A 21569-nucleotide genomic window follows, 5' to 3' on the forward strand; every position below is an offset into this window, starting at 1 on the left:
TTACAAGTGGTTGGGTTCGTATTGTTTTGCTGTTTGAGTTTTTTTTTGTAGATTGATTTTTGTCTTTTATCGTCTTAACCCCAATTTCGTTTTTCATTTATTTAAAAAAAAAAAACAATTATGGTTAAGTTGGTAGACTCTGAAAATTTGCAATTATCAAAACAGCATTTATCAAGATATCCAATTCAGGAAATTACTTGTGCATGTTATATATTTCTTTTTCTTTCTCTGGTTCCAGCTGTACAATGGGAAAGCTTGTAATGTTGGTTGTGATTTTCGTATCAGTTATATCATTGGCCTTTTCGCGAAGTTCGGACTACAAAAAACTTTCAGAAAAGAATTTAAAACGACAGTACAGTAGTAAGTATGACTTCGTCATTTGGAAAAACTATTGAAAACATTGAATTTAAAATTACAATTTAATTTCAATGTTATGCATTTAATGACAATAAACTATATTCTATTTAAGTAAAAGATCAATAGACCATTAAATAATTTGGACTGATATTAAAGGTTAAGTGCTTTTTTAAGAGTTGTTGCAAAAATAAAACCCAACACTTTACAAAGTAAGAGGAGGTAAAGATTAAAAAAAAAGAGGAGAAACGGCTCTTTTTTAAAACGATGATTAATGAAGGCTATCTACAAAACTTTCAAAATCTAGTTTTTTTATTCAAAATTTGGATACTTAAGTATGATTAAAAAACAATATCCAACTTAAAAGATAAAAGTGTGTCGATACATCATGAAATTTTACCTACACTATTTTACTTTGTGTGCAATTGACATTGTTCACCACAGCAGTAATTTTAAATCGTCATTGGTTGCAGATAAATTCGTCATATTATTACGTGAGTGCAGTTGAAGTTCCAAACTGTATGTAATGTGTGTGGGAAAAAAAATGATTAAGATGTGTCATTTGCTGATTAAAGAGTTATCACTAATTTTATTTATGGACAGACTACAAAAATATACAAAAGAAATATTGGTGATAGATATGTATATAAAATTGAGAATGGAAATGGGGAATGTGTCAGAGAGACAAAAACCCGACCATAGAAGAAACAACAGCAGAAGGTCACCAACAGGTCTTCAATGTAGCGAGAAATTACCGCACCCGGAGACGTCCTTCAACTGGCCCCTCCTAAACAAATATATATGCGTTCATGTGTTTATCAGCTATTTCCTTTTGTAGGTTGTAGTTACGATCAGTTTGTTTGTTCTGACGATTTTATGACATGTGCATCTCATTGTAACGGCATAACAGAATGTAACAATGGTGAAGATGAAATGTATTGTGGTAAGTTGTTATTACTCAATTCATTTCACTTGACTGGGCGGATTTTAACCGGTTCGTTCATAATAAACCGCGGTCAATCTATAGGTTTTAGAATAAACTCATAACTGAAGTGTCCAGTCATTCTTTTATAAATCCCTTTAATGACACTGATAGATGATTAGAAATAAGTTATGATTATAACAACAATCATCTTAATAACACACATCTTCAAATAGACTGCCCTTGTGCAAATTAAAACGTAAGCTCCGCCCGATCAGTTGAAATCACACTGGTTATACTCACTGTTTAATGTTTCAGCTTTAATCTCATTTATCCCAATAAAGTCTTTGTTCTTAATTCGAGGTCAGCTTAAGGTTACTTTCTTTGTCGCTCTATCGTGCATTATAACGTATTCCTCATCTAATCTATAAAAGTTTTAGAAAATGTTACATCTAATATTTGGGATAACAAATATTTAAAACCAATCTGTACTAATATTAAGAATATTCAAATTTGGAAAAAACACGTTATAAACAAACGATTTTATACATAAAATTTAAATAGAAAACAAGTTCTCATATAGAAACTGCTTCAATAAATTATTCCTACAAAGAAATATCTATCAAAATGGAAAATTTCTGAGAATAATTAATGTTATATTGTAGAACTGAAGTAGAAGCTAACTTACATTTCTTTATTTCATATTCCTTTTTGAAGATTTTTTTAGAGAAAGTGTTTATAATTATCTTCATGCAAAAACGAATTTTCAAAACAGGATATTAGCCAAATATATAATCTGATCATGGGTAATATGGTTTCAACTATTTCTGAAAGGTTTAAGTTTTTGTATTTACAAGTCCTATTATGTTTCCGAGCAAAAAATTAAATGCTTACATGTGCATGTTATATTTCGGGGAAAAACTACAAAGTGTTATGAATGAGAACAAAACAGTATCTACAAATGTATTTTCCATGACTTTAAAAAGATTGAAATACAAGTATTAGAACCAAAAATTACATTTCATTATATTATTAGTATTTTCCTGGATACTTATAAAGCTTTTCAGAGCGACATGTTTTCGGAGCTTGGACAGTGAAATTATTTGTGAATCGGCAATCTGAAGAAAAAAGAATATTAATATGTCGCTTCTTTATATTACGAAAGATATCAAATTTATTTCATGTGAAAAGTGATACTAAATGCTTACTTGATAGGTTGTTCCGATCCTGGCCAATGGCACTGTGATGACGGTATTGAATGTGCAAGTACTTGTGACGGTTCAGCAACTTGTCCAAACGGAGAAGATGAAAAGTGGTGCGGTATGTATTTATATTTATTATATATCATATTATGATAACAAGTCATCAATTATTCTCTATCTGTGTTAAAAGGAGACAAGAAAGTAAAGACCAATAACAAATCATAAGAAAAGACAAAATCATTAAAAACACAACAAAAGCAACACGTCTATAAAACACTATGCACATAAATACAGCAGAACGAACATCTCTTAAAACACAATGTGAACACAGGTCGAGTAATAATGAATGATTACTTAATAGGTTGTTCCGATCCTGACCAATGGCACTGTGATGACGGTATAAAATGTGCAACTTCTTGTGACGGTTCAGCAACTTGTCCTAACGGAGAAGATGAGAAGTGGTGCGGTATGTATTTATCCATATCATGTCAATGAACAAGCTCATATAATTATTATTTTGTTTGTTTGTTTGTTTGGGTGTTTGTTTCGACTATATACCATGTCTCAACAGAAATTAAAGTCCTGGGAATAGTATAAAAATAAATGTTATTGTGAATGGGAAGGTACCGCTGCTTGTATTCTGTTAATAAAGTGCCGCACGAGTACTCGACAGTGATCGATTATTGTGTTGACACTATTCAAATATCGAGATATGAAGCTATTTCATTTTTTATTAGCTCACCTTGCCCGAAGGACCAAGTGAGCTTTTCCCATCACTTTGCGTCCGGCGTCCGTCGTCGTCCGTCGTCCGGCGTCCGTCGTCCGTCGTCGTTGTTAACTTTTATAAAAATCTTCTCCTCTGAAACTACTGGTCCAAATTGAACCAAACTTGGCCACAATCATCATTGGGGTATCTAGTTTAAAAAATGTGTGGCGTGATCCGGTCAACTAACCAAGATGGCCGCCACGGCTAAAAATAGAACATAGGGGTAAAATGCAGTTTTTGGCTTATAACTCAAAAACCAAAGCATTTAGAGGAAATCTGACGTGGGTAAAAATGTTTATCAGGTCAAGATCTATCTGCCCTGAAATTTTCAGATGAATCGGTCAAGTCGTTGTTGGGTTGCTGCCCCTGAATTGGTAATTTTGTGGAAATTTTGCAGTTTTTGGTTATTATCTTGAATATTATTATAGATAGAGATAAACTGTAAACAGCAATAATGTTTAGCAAAGTAGGATTTACAAATAAGTCAACATGACCGAAATGGTCAGTTGACCCGTTTAGGAGTTATTGCCCTTTATAGTAAATTTTAAACCATTTTTCGTAAATCTTAGTTATCTTTTACAAAAATCTTCTCCTCTGAAACTACTGGGCCAAATTAATCCAGACTTGGCAATAATCATCTTTGGGGTATCTAGTTTGAAAAATGTGTCCGGTGACCCGACTATCAAATCAAGATGGCCGCCACAGCTAAAAATAGAACATAGGGGTAAAATGCAGTTTTTGGCTTATAACTCAAAAACCAAAGCATTTAGAGCAAATCCAACAAGGGGTTAAATTATTAATCAGATCAAGATCTATCTGCCCTATAATTTCAGATGAATCTGACAACCAATTGTTGGGTTGCTGCCCCTGAATCGGTAATTTTAAGGAAATTTTGCTGTTTTTGGTTATTATCTTAAATTTTATTATAGATAGAGATAAACTGTAAACAGCAATTATGTTCAGCAAAGTAAGATTTACAAATAAGTCAACATGACCGAAATGGTCAATTGACCCCCTAAGGAGTTATTGTCCTTTATAGTCAATTTTTAACAATTTTCATAAAATTTGTAAATTTTTATTAACATTTTCCACTGAAACTACTGGGCCAAGTTCATTATAGATAGAGATAAATGTAAGCAAGACTAGTAAAGTAAGATTTACAAACACATCACCATCACCAAAACACAATTTTGTCATGAACCCATCTGCTTCCTTTGTTTAATATTCACATAGACCAAGGTGAGCGACACAGGCTCTTTGGAGCCTCTAGTTTAATTGATTGATTTTCAATGTATCGAACCAGGAGTAATTGTCCGAATACTAGTACTAGTTAAGGAACAACAGTACTGTAGTTGATGAGTTGCCACTGTTAATTGTAGATTTGACGGTTGCAAATACAGTTTTAATGGCGAAGCGTAACGGAGACATTAAAACAGAGATTGACGGTGGCAACTCTTCAACTACAGTTCTGTTTTTTCGATTCTAATGCATTACAAAAAGAAAAAGTCCGGGAAACGTCATGAATGATTTTGGCACGAAGAAGCCATGGCTAAACGTGGCGTCATACAAATGAAAACTAACAAACTGGAGGTTACATTAGCTGTACGCTTCAATTCGAATAAAAATACATTAAAACGGCAAATTCGAGGTTGGTGTTGTTTTATTTTCGAATATATAGTAGTAACCGAACATTTGTTGATTCAATCAATTCAAAATGGCGGGTCTCTCCTTAGTTTCGCCAGGTCAACTGTGGATTTGACGGCAACTTTTAGCCAATGAAAAAAAACGATACATCCAAATTGCATTAGAATAAGTAATAACTCTCATCAAACTTACATGCTACTTAGCACCTAAAAATTCATATTCAAGAGCTTCAGTACGAGATCAAAGTTTTCTGTCAATAGAAGTAAGAAGATGTGGTTTGAGTGCCAATAATACAAATCTCCATCCACGTCACAATGTGTAAAACGTAACAAATCTTATGTCAAAGTTCGGCCTTCAACACGGAACCTTAAATCACACCGAACAGCAAGCTATAAACGACAAAAAAATGACAAGTGTGGAACAATTCAAACAAGAAAACCAACGGTCTAATCTACGTGAAAAACGATAAACGAGAAATACTTATGAACCACATCAACAAACGCCAACCAATGTACAACAGGCTCCTATAGTGGTCTTTTTTGTCACTTAGTAATTGTGTTGTGTTTCCTTTTTTGCCGACATGATTTCTTCATATATTTTAACTATTAAAAAAAGAAGGACGAAAGATACCAAAGGGACAATCAAACTCATAAATCTAAAACAAACTGACAACGCCATGGCTAAAAATAAAAAAAACAGAAAAATAATAGTACACATGACACAACATAGAAAACTAAAGAATAAACAACACAAACCCCACCAAAAACAAGAGGTGATCTCAGGTGCTCCGGAAGGGTAAGCAGATCCTGCTCCACATGTGGCACCCGTTGTGTTGCTTATGTGATTACAAATCCTGTAAATAGTCTAATTCGTTAGGTCACATTCATGAAAGGGAAGGGGATTGTAGTTACGACGTAAGGAATATATCCCACAATTGTGAAACGTTCCATAATGGTCAACCAACTCGTGTTGGCGTCCGTAAAATTTATTTTTTCAAAAAGTGATTAAGTCATTTGAATGTTTTTAATAATTATTATTAATCACGTGTAGCTTATGAATAAATAACTGCATGCTAATGAAACGACTGAAAACTAAGTAATGATTTTGTTTATATAGGTTGCAGTGATCCATCTCAAGTTCATTGTGATGACGGTGCAACATGTGGTACTTATTGCGATGGTTCAGCAGACTGTCCTGGTGGTGAAGATGAGCAATGGTGCGGTAAGTGGCAAGCCATTTAGAAATGGACTGTTCCAAATTAACAAAACTTTACCAAATACTTATGTAGTCTGAAATATCAATTATATAACTTATGGCATTTGTTTGTCTTGTATGGGTTTTTTAATTTTGGTTCATTTATATGTTTAGTGTGACGTTCATTTTCGCCCTACTAGTACACATTTACGTGGAGGAGCTAGCTGAAGCCCATCTTGGTTGCGGAATTTTCTATTTGTGTTTAAGACCTGTAAGTGACCTTGGGCTGTTTTCTGCTCTTTGGTCGAGTTGGTGTCTCTTTGAAAAATACCCCTTTCTTTCTCAATTTTTTTAACCAATGATACATTTGTAAATTTTAAATAACAAATTATCAATGCATCAATTTAAAGGTGACACTGGTTGTTAAGCAACCAAAAATCAATTAATTGATTTGTAGGGAGCTTGATAACTTCTATTAACAATCTATCAAACACGTTATCCCATATACCTTTGAAGTAATTGTGTAGTTATTATCTCACACCAAACTGACTATGATGTTTGTTTCTTCTTGGCTCGATATCAGGGTGTTTTGATGTTAATATAAAAATCTAATATTTGGTGTGACAACTCTCTACAAGAGACCAAAATTACACAGAAATGAACAACTATAAGTCACCGTCACAACTTTGTTTGACAAATCTGATTCTGATTTGTCTCCGGCTTAAGAAACGTCGATACAGTTCCAAGACAAACAGACAATAAGACAAACAGACAAACAATAGTGCATACAATACAACTTAGAGAACTAAAGACTAAGTTACACAAACTCCACTAAACGGAGGATTATAATGAGCGTTAAATGCCGTTTCATTATATTGGTAAATCTTTATGTTATCCTGATTTTATCTCAATTAAAATGTCTGATATATGAAATGTTTTAGTGAACATATAAAAAGAAAAAAATGCATACTGTGGTTACGTCAAAGTAGGAAACCACCTCAATGAAATGTGATATTAGAACCGCAATGCATGAACAGTTGTAGAATGATAGCAACGTGGTCTCTCTGTCAGACTTTTTTTTTGTAATATTATTTTCAAAGGGTATGTTTGTTTCAAAAGATAGACATATTATGCATTGCCTTACTTGATTGGTTTATTAGACATGAGTGTATATGACGACATTCTTATAATTGCTTAGGTTGCTCTGATCCAATGCAAATGCAATGTATGGATGGAACGTGTGCTACTTATTGTGACGGAAATCCGGAATGCGCAGATGATTACGACGAGATGTGGTGTGACATGAATATGCTTGGTATGTTATTGGGGATTTATTTGATATTTTATCAATATATTGACTTATTACAAAAATTCTCTAAGAACAAGTTGAAATTTGTTGAGGACTCTGTAAATATATCATATATTTGAAACAAAAATTTATAGTTGATATGATGAATTGTTTTTTTCAAAATTCAATTGAATAAATGAATATGTATAATGATACATAAATGACTTACAGCCAATGGTTGGCCACTGGGTTTCAAGACACAAATAGTTTTGAATCATAAAATTTAATAGGTTGTGCTGATCCAATGCAATCCACTTGTAACGATGGTTCTACGTGTGCTTATTGGTGTGACGGCTCATGGGAATGCGCTGATGGTGAAGATGAACAATGGTGTGGTATGTTATTTTATATATCAAATGATTGGTATAAACGATGTTTTAGAGTATGTAAACATTATAAAATGTACAAAGCCTCTACCCTCAGTTTATACTTGTGTAATGTATGGGTTTGGGTTAGTGGTATTCATTCAGGTGTATCAGGAGACTTGGTCGATGACACTGCTTGTGTCCCGCGAGTAATTGTCGGTCTAAAAGATTAAACATCGGTGTTTAAATCAGTTAGCCTTGGTTATCTATAAATGACTATTTTAAAATGTGGTGTTCTGATGACTTAATTTTGGTTTTTGGGAGAAAATAAAAAAATATTATTTTGATCATACTATAGAATTTTATCCAATGCAACCCAGAATCAAATGTCGGTGGTATATAGTTATTAAAGGTACCAGGATTATAAGTGAGTACGCCAGATGCGCGTATAATACTCGTGCTTCAACGATCGTCCTTCAAAACACTACCTGCACGACAAACATGTCGTTATCTCGCCCACAAAGCCCTGGTAGTATTTAGTAACTCATGTTATGTTAACTCCTTGATAAGGATAATAGATGTTACAGATTTAACATATACCCCCTACATCACTTAATTATGAGGAATTCCTAAACAATCTAAGTCCGTTTCTCTGTGTTACATTTCAATTTTGTATCGTTGTTCTCCTCTTACATTTAATGCGTTTTTCTCAGTTTTAGTTTGTTACCCCGATTTTTTTTTTTAAAAATTCATGGATTTATGAGTTTTAAACAGCTATATACTACTGTTGCCTTTATTTAGACCTGATTTATGTTTCCTCGAAATGTCAACTTCAACGTTCTGCTACGTTTGCTTTATCTTAATTTCAGTTACAGTTTAAGTTTAGAGTGAAAAATCTTTGTCTAACGGAGAAATTGTTTCATGTGTTTTTCGTATATTTACAGGCGATATGAATTATGCGTCATCAACCCATAACCCCTCTGACGTCAGCATGTGTGGTAAGTATAGTTAACAAACGATAAGTTTAGACAATTGAAACAAAATTAATCATTTCAGAAAGGTAATGCAAGGATCGGATTCCTTTCTCGTTTATCGTTTATTAGTGAAAACTATCTGTACTTCCGTAACATGCATTATTTTCACTTTCACTGGACCTTAAGTAACCAACATTCAATCAGTTTCTATTTCCGACGTCGGATTCCATTATCGATGACGTTGAATGAAATAGTATGATGGTTTGTTTTTTAATTGAATGCACCTTTATTTCAGGGAATGGATATGTTAGCATTGATGACATCTGTATGGGGTATGAAATCTATTCAAGTGTTGCGAGCCACGACTTTTGCCAAGGTTAATGTATTTTTCATATTATTTTGAAATCAACTATAGATGCTACTTCATAGTTATAACTGATTAATACAAACTTTCAATGATAACTTAAGAAGAACATAGTTTCAAATGCACTTAAACATTATGAAACTAACAAAATAAATAAATTTCTCTAATTCCTACCCGATTTATCCTCTTAAATTCTAAATAATAAAAACCCTCGGCAAGCCTTGCGTTTTAAATCTGAAATATTCATTGAATTGACATGATAAATATGGTATCAAACTAGATGCAGTGGTAGAATGGTTATTCATTTAACCGTTGTTGTCGTCTGTTCATATATATAAGAATATGTGATATGAGTGCCAATGAGACAAGTCTCCATCAAAGCCACAATTTTTAAAAGAAAACCATTTTAGGTCAAAGCACAGTTTTCAACAGGGAGCCTTTGCTCACACTGAACAGCAAGCTATAAAAGACCCCAAAATGACAAGTGTAAAACCATTCAAACACAAATACGGTCGAATCTATATATACCCCAAAAAAAAGAGAAACGAGAAAAGCTAAATAAAATGAACCGCATCAACAAAAGACAACTACTGAACATCAGAGTCCGGACTTGGGACAGGTGCAAACAAATGCTTCTGGTTTTTTAATGTTATAATATATACCAAACCTTCACCTTTATCTGATATCTCAAATGATACATTAACACAAGTGAACTTACACTGAACGAATAAATTTTATGTATGATACATTGAAAATATGAGTACTGTTGAAATGTAAAGTTATGGGGGGAGGAATAAAAAAAAACCAATACATTTATCTATAAAAAGGTAGGCATCTGATATTAGAACAATTGTAATTCTAATATTTACTCATTATGTTTGAATACAATTTTTGATAACCTTATTTAAATGATAGAAGGTTTTTTTTTGTGTTTATCAGCATTATTGGTTCTTTTCTTTCCGATACATTTTTGGCAGTACTATATATTTAGCTTATTGTCATGGTTTGCATATTAAATTGGATTCACAAGACTAGAACTGTTGCTACGTCTTATACACTACTAAAATGACTAATGGACTCATCTACAGTACTTATAAACAAAGTTCTTCGTGAAAAAAAACAGTAAATTAACTTAGTTATTCTATCAAATATCAGTTAAGATGATTGTTCACATTACTAGTATATATTTTCAACATTTAATTTCCTTATATGGTGTGGTCTTCAGTTGAACTGAGGATGAATAAAGCGTCTGTTTTAATGTAATATAAAAAAAGATGTGTTGTGATTGCCAATGAGACAACATTCAACAAGAGACCAAATGACACAGAAATTCAAACTATAGGTCCCCATACGGCATTCAGCAATGAGCGAAGCCCATACCCCATAGTAAGCTTTAAAAGGCCTCGAAATGAGAAATATTAAACAATTAAAACGAGAAAACTATAACGGCCTTATAGATGTACAAAATATGAACGATAAACAAATATGTAACATATCAACAAACGACAACCACTGAATTACAGGATCCTGACTTGGGACAGGCACACACATACATAATGTGGCGGGGTTTAACATGTAAGCGGGATCCCAACCCTCCCCTAACCTTGGAGTAACAGTACAATATAAGAACGAACTACATAAATTAGTTGAAAAGGCTTTATTCATCAGAAGGATACAAGTAGAAATACATCTACCAAAAACACAGAGTGGACGTGGTAGAAACTCATAATAGTTACCAGGAATTACTTTTATACGCCAGACACGCGATACGTCAAAAGAATCACCAGTTATGCTTGAATCAATATTAAAAAGAACAAGAAAAGAAAAATAGTATATTTGATATATAAAAAAGAAAATGTGGTATGGTTGCCAATGAGACAAATCTCCCAAAATGACACAGAAATTAACAACTATAGGTCACTGTACGGCCTTTGTATCAGCAAAGTCCATATTGCATAGTCGGCTACAAAAAGCCCCGTAATGGCAATTTCAAACTATTCAAACGAGAAAATTTACGGCCTCATTTGTGAAAAAAAAAAACGAAAAACAAATATGTACCGCAAAAACAAACGACAACCACTGAATTACAGGCTCCTGACTTGGGACAGGCACATACTTACATAATGTGGCGGGGTTAAACATGTTAGCGGGATCCCAACCATCCCCTAATCTTGGACAGTGGTGTAAGAGTACAACATAAAAACAAACTATAAAAATCAGTTGAAAAAGGCTGAACTCATCACAAGGATACAAATAGAAATACATATAACAAAAACACAGAGCGGATGTGGCCGAAACGCATTATAGTTACCAGGATTAAGATTTTGAACACCAGACGCGCGATACGTCAAAAGAATCGCCAGTGATGCTAAACTCAATAATTAAAAAGATCCCCCCCCCCCCCCCCCATAAAAAAAAAATCAGAATTAAAAAAATAGTATATTTGAGCTTGTTTTAGAATTAGATTGGCTTCTTCAGTTTCCCTGCCATACAGCGTTTTTGAAATCCTCATATTTTTACTTCAGATTTTTATTATGCATACGGGTACATGAAGAAAAAGCTCACCACTAGATCAATGGGTAAGACGCCAAGTGAAAAGGATCTAAAATCAAAGGTTTATCAGATTGTCAAAGCTCGCCATGATCAAAAGCGGAATGACGACAAGATAAAACAAGCCAAACGAGGTTCCCACGTGTCTGACAAACGTCACGGAGACGTAGAATTAGAAAGCAGAAAACAAACGTATCAAAAAAAGATAAACGACAGAAAAACAATGCTGAAGAAAAACTCCATGCAGAAAAAAGAACACATGCAGAAGAAAGGAAATAAAAAAACACTTGGTAACCTTAAATATCTGTTAACTGCAAGACGGAACGAAGCACTTAAACAACGCATTCTCAAGAAGCTCGGTGGAAGTAAATAATTAATTGAACTGAAAATATACAAGCTTTTCATCTCTTTTTGTTTACGACCAATTCTCATTTTTTTTTTTTATACAATGACAAAATTTGTAAAAAAGCACTGTACTGTTATTTTACAAGCTGAGTTCTGATATTAGTCGTTGGGTTTTAATGCAAAGCTTTACTTTTCCTTTTTAAAAACCCTTATATTGCAGATAGCTATAAATAAATCTAATATATTAGCAAACAGGTCCAATCAAGTAAATAAAAATGCTTGCTATATATAGTGTACATTCTAAATATGATTTTTTATTTTTTTATCAGTATTATATCTGAATTGTTTTTTGATGCTGAGATTTATCTTAGGTTATCTATTCTACTTTTGTGAAGCTATAATCAAACTTTATCTATCTTTGAAATTAACATTGGTAACAGACTGGAACGTACATGGACTATGGCATTGCTTTTTTTTGTTTTTATTAGACGTTGACATTTTTGTTTGTTTGTTTACTGTGTATTTATGTGTATCTGCTAAATGTCTCTATTTTTTTTTTTTTTTATGTCAAAAATTAAATACTTACAGTTTGAATATCTGTTTTGTTATCTTTCAACTATACCAGTAATGTTATTTAACTATCGTGGCTAAAAATTAGATGCATTTAACTGTTTAAGTTAATCTAATAAATATATTAATGGAGAAAGAACTATACAGAAATCAGCCGATGAACTGCTATAAAGGAGGGACGAAAGATACCAGAGGAAGAGACAAACCCATAGATAAAAAACAAACTTACAACGCCATGGCTAAAAAAAAGACGAACAGACAAATAATAGTACAGAAGTCACAACATAGAAAACTAAGCAATACGAACCTCATCAACAACTACGGGTGATCTCAGGTGCTCCGGAAGGGTACGAAGATGCTGCTCCACATGTGGCACCTGTCGTGTTGCTTATGTTATTACAAATCGAGTGAATATTCTAATTCAGTATACTCTGATTGAATTTATCGCCTTTTAACTTTAATATTGGCCAATCATGGATCCTTTGCACTTTCTTTCAACAATGATTTTTGTTCATAAAATTGAGAATGGGAATGGGGAATGTGTCAAAGTGACAACAACCCAACCAAATGAAAAAACAACAGCAGAAGGTCACCAGCAGGTCTTCAATGAAACGAGAAATTCCCGCACCCGGAGGCGTCCTTCAGCTGGCCCATAAACAAATATATACTAGTTCAGTGATAATGAACGCCATACTAATTTCCAAATTGTACACAAGTAACTAAAATAAAAATAATACAAGACTAACAAAGGCCAGAGGCTCCTGACTTGGGACAGGCGCAAAAATGCGGCGGGGTTAAACATGTTTGTGTGATCGCAACCCTCCCCCTATACCTCTAACCGATGTAGAAAAGTAAACGCATAACAATACGCACATTAAAAATCAGTTCAAGAGAAGTCCGAGTCTGATGTCAGAAGATGTAACCAAAGAAAATAAACAAAATGACAATAGTACATAAATAACAACAGACTACTAGCAGTTAACTGACATGCCAGCTCCAGACTTCAATTAAACTGACTGAAAGATTATGATTTCATCATATGAACATCAGGCACAATCCTTCCCGTTAGGGGTTTAGTATCATACCATCATAACATATATGAGAAGAACATAACCCGTGTCATGCCAACAACTGTTTTTAGAATAAATGTGTTTAGTTCCAACGCAAAGACCTTATCAGTGACTCAATATTAACGCCAAAATATGCAATCTTTAATGACTTGACAACAGTATCGTAATTATATCCCTTCTTAATAAGTCTATTCAAAGGTTTTGTAAGTTTCTGAGGTGAATACTGACACCTTTGTGCTTTATAAAGAATATTTCCATAAAAAATTGGATGTGAAATACATGAACGTATAAGAAGTCTGCATGTTGAGCTATATTTACGAATGATGTCCTTATACCGATGATAAAATTTAGTAAATGTTTTGACTAGTTTGTGATATCGAAAACCCTGCTGTAATAATTTTTCAGTAATACATAAATTTCTCTCGTTAAAATCTAAAACATTGTTATATACACGAGCGAATCGTACAAGTTGAGATATATAAACACCGTAAAATGGTGACAAGGGAACGTCACCATCTAAAAACGGGTAATTAACGATAGGAAATGAAAAATCATCCCTTTTATCATAAATTTTAGTATTCAGCTTTCCGTTAGTGATATAGATATCAAGATCGAGGAAAGGGTAGTGGTCATTGTTAGTATTAGCTTTATCATGCCCATAAAAAAGTAATGAAAATACATATTGTAGGATCATATAACGTCAGTGTATGGACATGAGATGGAAAATGGGAGAAAAGATTATTTTTCTTTCAGTACTATGTAAAATACTTCAAGGAAGCATAATAAAGTGTCTTGAAGGGCTATATAGAACCAAATAAAAAAAGAATACGCGATAACATAAGCACAAAGAAAATTAGACCAACACATACTAGTTTATTATATATTAATATGCGGAGCATATTAGGTAGATATTAGAAGAAACAGCAATAGAAGAAATACTGGTAGCGAAAAATGACATAAAAATAGAATACAGAGACCAAACTGGGTCAATATTCCCAATGGACCTTGAGAGAAAGAACAGACTTATGACTCTCATTAAAAAAATAGTCCGCCATACACTTGTGGAAAGTGTGATTTTAAAAATTGACATAAATGAACTATAACTGGTGTTTTATAGGGCTGATGTGATGTGAAAAAAAGTAAACAAAAATAAACCTGATTTTTTTGGGTGTAATGGACATATTTTTTAATGACATTTATGGTCTGAATTTGGGATTATTTCATGAGGAGAATGCGTTTTTATTAAAATTATATTTATTATAATTGGAGTTTATTATGAACTTGTCACCTCACTCTATTGGGTAGTTAATTATCTTTGCACACGGTCTATGATGTCACAGTGCACATTCCATTCTTATCTATATTGCTACGTCATTACTTCTCACGATGTTGGTGTATGATATCTGATGCAAGGAATACATGAACTTCTATTGTTTTGGTCAGCTTTTTGGTCAGGGTTTTGACCTGAAACTGTGTACTTTGTTTATTTATACATCAAGAAGGACTTCTTCATATAGAATAACTTTGAGTTTAGTCTGATGTTAATATAATTGGACAAATTATCAGTGTAAAACGTTCGTCTCGTTATGGGTCCTAAAAGAAGGGATACCAGGAAAAGGACACGTGGTCCAGAACTAGATCCTAATAATCCGAATAATTGGACATCAACAGAGCTGAAAGAGAAATTAGCTTTGCTAGGGATTAAAATATCCGAAAACTTCACTAATAAACAATTGAAGCGTATTTTCTTGGATAATAAAAAAAGTAGTCCGGAAAGTTCTGACAATGGAAATACTGAAATTAACAACATCAGTGCTACTGTAAATACGTCTTTATCACCAAATTTAGAAGATGATGTTATTCTATCACCTACAAATACTCAAAATGCCGAATTTTCTAGCTTAATTCCGATAGCATCTACATCGCGGATGAATACAGTGGAACCCACGCCTTTACCAGCAGTAGGTGCTTCTGCGCATCAAAACCACGCATTTCCGCCCAGGACTGATATCAACACGCTTGACTATGCTCTTGTTAACAACACTTTGCAATTATGTCAGCAAGTTATTGCCGGTGTTCCAAAACAGACTAATAATAATAAATTCAACTTGCATTCCGCCATGAACTTTAACCCCGGGCCTGGATCAACTTTACCCGTTAACCAAAACACTTTTGGTGTTCAAAACCCTACGTTGGGAGAATTTACACAAACAAACCCCAATCAGATGAATTTTCCGAACAGTTTTGCATCACAAGTTCCTATCTTTTCCATGCAAAACCAACACATGCAAATGACAAAACATGGATATCCTGCCACAGCATTTTCTGGAGTTGATATGGTTTCTCCAGAGATTCGCACCAAAATAATCTCAGGTAAAGACATAAACTTAAACATTCTTCTACTTCCAAACTATGAAACACCCAACCAGCAAAAGTTTAAGGAAAATGATGACCGATTAAAACGGAATTTAACTTTAGACGAATTCATTATAGCTTTTGGAAGATTCAAAAAAATTATGTGTCAAGTTTTTCCAAACAGGGCAGAGGAATTGGATTGCTACCTATCACACATTATTGAAACCGCAAATGTGTGGCCAGGAAAATTTTTTGAATACCATAAAATGTTTAGCGCAAAATGTTCAATCATGTTACAAGAACACAATATTAAAATTGACTGGTCAAGGGGTGATTTAGAATTGAGACAAATGGTTTGTGCTGGATCTACAGTTAATATGTGCAATTTCTGTTCTTCAACACTTCACAAATCATCTATGTGTGGGAATAACAGGGGATATCAAAATTCTAAAACTCAACCTACACAGGATAAATATGGAAGAGATATTGTGGTGCATGATGGAATGCAAATCTGTAATAATTTTAATCAACCCAAAGGTTGTGTCAAACCTTATTGCCGATATGCTCACGTGTGTAAAATCTGCAAGAAAACCCATGGAAAGTTTGAATGTTCCACTAATAAATCTATGCCAGGAACCCAACAGGAACATAACAAATCATTCCCAGTTAGACAGCCCAACAGTAAATCAAAATGACTAGATTCTATTGATACAACAGATGTTCCGTCAACACCTATAAACATTGATCAATTAGAAAGGGAACTTTTAAATCATCCAGATAGGCATTTCGTGAACTTTTTATGTTACAGCCTTCGTTATGGATTTGATATGTTAGTTTCAGATGTAAATTTACCTATTTATGAATGTAAAAATTCTTTAACTGCCAGGAAAAATCCTGAAGTAGTCACAAGTTTGTTACAACAGGAGGTTGACAAAGGTTTTTTAAAGGGCCCTTTTTCTCAACCGCCTTTTTCAAGTTATAGAGTAAGTCCATTGGGTATTGCTACACACAAATATTCCAAAAAACAAAGGCTTATAATTGATTTATCATCTCCTCATAATTTAGATGAGCACTACAGTGTTAACGATTTAATAGATAAAGACCTATGTTCCTTGACATACATTAAAATTGATGATGCTATTAATGCAATTCAAAGATATGGTTCTAAGTCCCTATGTTGTAAGGTGGACATCTCAGATGCGTTCAAACAACTTCCGATTAAAAAAGAACAGTGGCATCTCTTTTGTGTCAAGTGGAATGGTCAGTACTATCATTACGTTCGTTTACCTTTTGGGTGTCGCTCTAGTCCCCGTCTGTTCGACTCTTTATCTACAAGTGTGTGCTGGATAGCTCAGAACAATTATGATATTAAAGTCATTTTCCATCTTTTAGATGATTTCTTAACTGTAGACAAACCTTCTGATTGTGGAGAAAGAACAATGGCATTGTTAAGCCTTATTTTTAACAAACTTAATATTCCTTTGTCAAGTAAGAAGACTGTTGGACCAGTTTGCGAACTAGAATACCTAGGCATTATTTTGGACACAATTAATATGCAGGCTAGACTTCCGTTAGACAAGGTTGAGAGAATCACACAATTTATAAGTTTTGTTTTAGATAAAAAATCTTGTACGCGTAGAGAACTCGAACAATTACTTGGACATCTTAACTTTGCTACTAGAGTAATTTTGCCAGGTCGAGCCTTTGTTACTTACCTATATAGACTGATGTGTTCTGTCAAAGAGAGCCACCATTATGTCCATTTAAATAAAGAGTGTAAATCTGATTTAACAATGTGGCTACAATTTTTGTCAACGTGGAATGGAATTAACATGTTCTATGAATCTCATTTAACATCTGCAGCTGACATGCATTTATTTACGGATGCTTCGTCTACCATTGGTTTTGGAGGTTTTTATCAAGGAAAATGGTTTTGTGACACTTGGCCTACAGACCTCCCAACTATTTCGGATAAAACTCTATCTATTGCTTTTTTGGAGTTATATCCTATCGTGGTATCAGCTGTTTTATGGGGAAAAGGATGGTATAAAAAGCGCATTTTATTTCACTGTGACAATTTAGCGTCTGTTATTATTCTAACTAAAGGTCGGTCAAAAGATCCAATAATCATGAAACTGATGAGACGTCTTGTTATGTGTGCAGCAAAATTTAACTTTGCATTTTACAGCGAACATGTGCCTGGAAAATTGAACTTAATCGCTGACTCTTTATCTCGTTTACAGATGAACAAATTTCATCAGTTAGCACCAGAGGCAGAGAAAGCAGCAACTCCTTGTCCAACCCTGGAAGAGATTATTTGGACATCGCAGTAGAAAATTTACAAACTTTCGCTGTTGCAGATTCAACTAAAGCTTTGTACAACGTGGGATATGAACATTATCTTAAGTTCTTACAATTACAAGGATCAACTTGGTCAACTTTCCAGTTACCACCAGTTTCTGAGAACTTGTTGATGCGTTTCATAGCCTATTGCGAATCTAAACATCTGAGATATTCCACCATTAAATCCTACCTATGTGGTATACGTTTCTATTACTTACTTAAAGGGGGTGTTAATCCATTAGAGAATTTTGTTGGTAAACCATTGCCAAAATTAAAATCAGTATTAGTAGGTTTGAAAAAGAAACATGCCATTATGCCTAAGAGAATTCGTTTACCCATAACATTTGATATTTTATACAAAATGTGTTTTTTACTACGCAATTGTATTTTTGATAGTTATACAGATGTTTTAATAGAAGCTGCATGTGTAACAGCTTTTTTCGGGTTTTTAAGATGTGGTGAATTTTCTGTTAATGATACAAAAAAATTTGATCATGAATCAAATTTGTGTCTGAGTGATGTTCAAATAACAAATGATTGTATTTTTGTGCATCTTAAGAAATCTAAGACTGATCCTTTTAGGTATGGTATTACTATTCCTTTGTTCAAAAACAATACAGATATATGTCCTGTATTAGTACTTCAAAAATACTATAGACTCAGAATGAGTATTTTTAGCAATTCCGAGTCCTTTTTTATTACTAATAAAGGTGATCCATTGTCAAGAAATTTTTTCATTTCTCATGTTAAATGTACATTAGACAAATTAGGATTATCCAGCGAAAAGTATAATGGTCATTCATTCAGAAGTGGTGCTGCAACTACTGCACACAAAGCACGACTGGAAGATCATCTTATTCAAACTTTGGGACGATGGTCCTCAGATTGTTATACCAAATATATTCATACCTCTCCAGATGTACTTAGACAAGCTCAAATTCAAATGACCTCTACTTTGAACAATTAAAATTTGTACTGACAGCAAGGAGTGAATTGATTTTTTTTTTCCTTCTCATTATTTCAACTTGGGGCTACAGCTGCAAGCATCTGTATTTGGCTATTTCGATACAAAATTTTTAGTCAATCTATGAAAAATTATCTCAATTCCAAGTTTCAAGATTTAGTTAGAGTTATCTCCCTTTGCATATGGAGATAGAACATTATACATTATTGGTTTTTAATTGCAGTTGTATAAGTCCCCAGTTGCCATATTGTAAATAAATGCATATACTTTTAGATTCTTGAATAAATAATAGTTTAGTACTTAGTCTTTATATATATTAATATACTTCTCATCACACTTACAGTTTATTACAAACTTCAGACATTTGTCCTTTAGAAATTGAGATTTGGGTTTATGCTTATGAGACAGCAACTCAAGGCATTATTATAATTTCTGTGTTAAAGAGTTTATGGGTGAACTAGAGACATTAATTTGGTATTAGATAAACCACTTATAATAAATCAAGAACAAGTGAAGTCATAAAATTAAAATTATATTTATTATAATTGGAGTTTATTATGAACTTGTCACCTCACTCTATTGGGTAGTTAATTATCTTTGCACACGGTCTATGATGTCACAGTGCACATTCCATTCTTATCTATATTGCTACGTCATTACTTCTCACGATGTTGGTGTATGATATCTGATGCAAGGAATACATGAACTTCTATTGTTTTGGTCAGCTTTTTGCCACCACCTCCCCACCACTCTCCTTGCTGTCAGTGCCATGGGGACTTTCATTGATGTATATATGTTGTTACATAGTGTGATGATTGTGTTATATACTTTTTGTTTATTATTAGAATTTTACAATTGCTTGTCATTATTTTACTTGATTATTTTTATTTTTTATTTTCTTTGTATTGTAATAACAAATAATATTAACAATTGAATCAATTTTTGATACCATACTGATGTATGGTCTAAATTCCTTATTTTTAACGGTCTTTGTACCTCATTTTGACACCATACTGACGTATGGTTTAATTTACATTGTTCCTTGATACTTATTACATATTTCTGATACCATACTGACGTATGGCCTGGTTACCTTTCTATGGCATCATACTGACGTATGGTTTAAACGCATCATTTGACACCATACTAACATATGGTTTTAATTTCTTATTTTGTCACCATAATGACTTATGGTTTAAATTACCTTTTGACACCATACTGACGTATGGTCTAAGCATCTCTTTTTGACACCATACTGACGTATGGTTTAAGCACCTATTTTTGACACTATACTGACGTATGGTTTAAGCACCTCTCTTTGACACCATACTGACGTATGGTTTAAGCACCTCTTTTTGACACCATACTGACGTATGGTTTAAGCACCTCATTTTGACACCATACTGACGTATGGTTTAAGCACCTCTTTTTGACACCATACTGACGTATGGTCTAAACATCCTATTTTTGATACCGTACTGACGTATGGTCTAAACATCCTATTTTTGATACCATACTGACGTATGGTTTAAACATCTTGTTATTTTATACCATTTTTTGTTTGGTTTATACTTCTATACAATGTATTGTTGGAACAATATACTTATGAACCTTTTATATTTGTTTGTTAAAATCTTACTTTTTCATCTATTTTATGAATGGCTATTTCGATACAAAATTTTTAGTCAATCTATGAAAAATTATCTCAATTCCAAGTTTCAAGATTTAGTTAGAGTTATCTCCCTTTGCATATGGAGATAGAACATTATACATTATTGGTTTTTAATTGCAGTTGTATAAGTCCCCAGTTGCCATATTGTAAATAAATGCATATACTTTTAGATTCTTGAATAAATAATAGTTTAGTACTTAGTCTTTATATATATTAATATACTTCTCATCACACTTACAGTTTATTACAAACTTCAGACATTTGTCCTTTAGAAATTGAGATTTGGGTTTATGCTTATGAGACAGCAACTCAAGGCATTATTATAATTTCTGTGTTAAAGAGTTTATGGGTGAACTAGAGACATTAATTTGGTATTAGATAAACCACTTATAATAAATCAAGAACAAGTGAAGTCATAAACATAATTTAATGGGGTTTAGCACTTCACGGGGAAACGAATCATACTTACCATAATTTTAATCGCACCACACATGCATTTGCAAGTGTCTTCGCTTTACAATGAGCCATAATACATATTTTATGATATGCCTGAGCAACAGATGAAAACGTTACCTTTTGATGAATACTTAAATCGTGCAATTATTTTTTCCTGAAAATAAATTATCA

At 33.3% G+C, this 21569-nt stretch overlaps 2 protein-coding genes across 3 annotated transcripts; both read left to right on the top strand.

The window, feature by feature from the left end:
- Window positions 1–237: 237 nt before the first annotated feature.
- Window positions 238–12562, top strand: LOC134696437 (low-density lipoprotein receptor-like). 2 transcript variants are annotated; one of them, XM_063558249.1, is made up of 10 exons: window positions 238–360; window positions 1193–1297; window positions 2492–2596; window positions 2840–2944; window positions 6005–6109; window positions 7281–7397; window positions 7661–7765; window positions 8680–8733; window positions 9005–9085; window positions 11599–12562. In XM_063558249.1, the coding sequence occupies exons 1-10, from the start codon at window positions 246–248 to the stop codon at window positions 11994–11996; spliced, it is 1290 nt and encodes a 429-aa protein (XP_063414319.1). In that variant the 5' UTR covers window positions 238–245; the 3' UTR covers window positions 11997–12562. The 2 variants fall into 2 exon arrangements, with proteins under 2 accessions (XP_063414319.1, XP_063414321.1); XM_063558251.1 differs by lacking the exon at window positions 2492–2596.
- Window positions 12563–14854: 2292 nt separating this feature from the next.
- On the top strand, window positions 14855–19273 carry LOC134697670 (uncharacterized). The gene is made up of 2 exons (XM_063559952.1): window positions 14855–15981; window positions 18207–19273. The coding sequence occupies exons 1-2, from the start codon at window positions 15195–15197 to the stop codon at window positions 19271–19273; spliced, it is 1854 nt and encodes a 617-aa protein (XP_063416022.1). The 5' UTR covers window positions 14855–15194.
- Window positions 19274–21569: the final 2296 nt, after the last annotated feature.

This window comes from Mytilus trossulus, chromosome 14 (assembly GCF_036588685.1).
Source record: "Mytilus trossulus isolate FHL-02 chromosome 14, PNRI_Mtr1.1.1.hap1, whole genome shotgun sequence".
Lineage (NCBI taxonomy): Eukaryota > Metazoa > Mollusca > Bivalvia > Mytilida > Mytilidae > Mytilus > Mytilus trossulus.

Bases quoted from the DNA above. Each gene is read 5' to 3' on its own strand.
- LOC134696437 (XM_063558249.1), top strand. From the start codon at position 246: ATGGGAAAGCTTGTAATGTTGGTTGTGATTTTCGTATCAGTTATATCA. The intron at 361-1,192 runs GTAAGTATGACT...TTCCTTTTGTAG, and splicing joins TTTAAAACGACAGTACAGTA to GTTGTAGTTACGATCAGTTT. The intron at 7,398-7,660 runs GTATGTTATTGG...AAAATTTAATAG, and splicing joins GTGTGACATGAATATGCTTG to GTTGTGCTGATCCAATGCAA.
- LOC134697670 (XM_063559952.1), top strand. From the start codon at position 15,195: ATGGGTCCTAAAAGAAGGGATACCAGGAAAAGGACACGTGGTCCAGAA. The intron at 15,982-18,206 runs GTAAAGACATAA...TCTCGTTTACAG, and splicing joins TCGCACCAAAATAATCTCAG to ATGAACAAATTTCATCAGTT.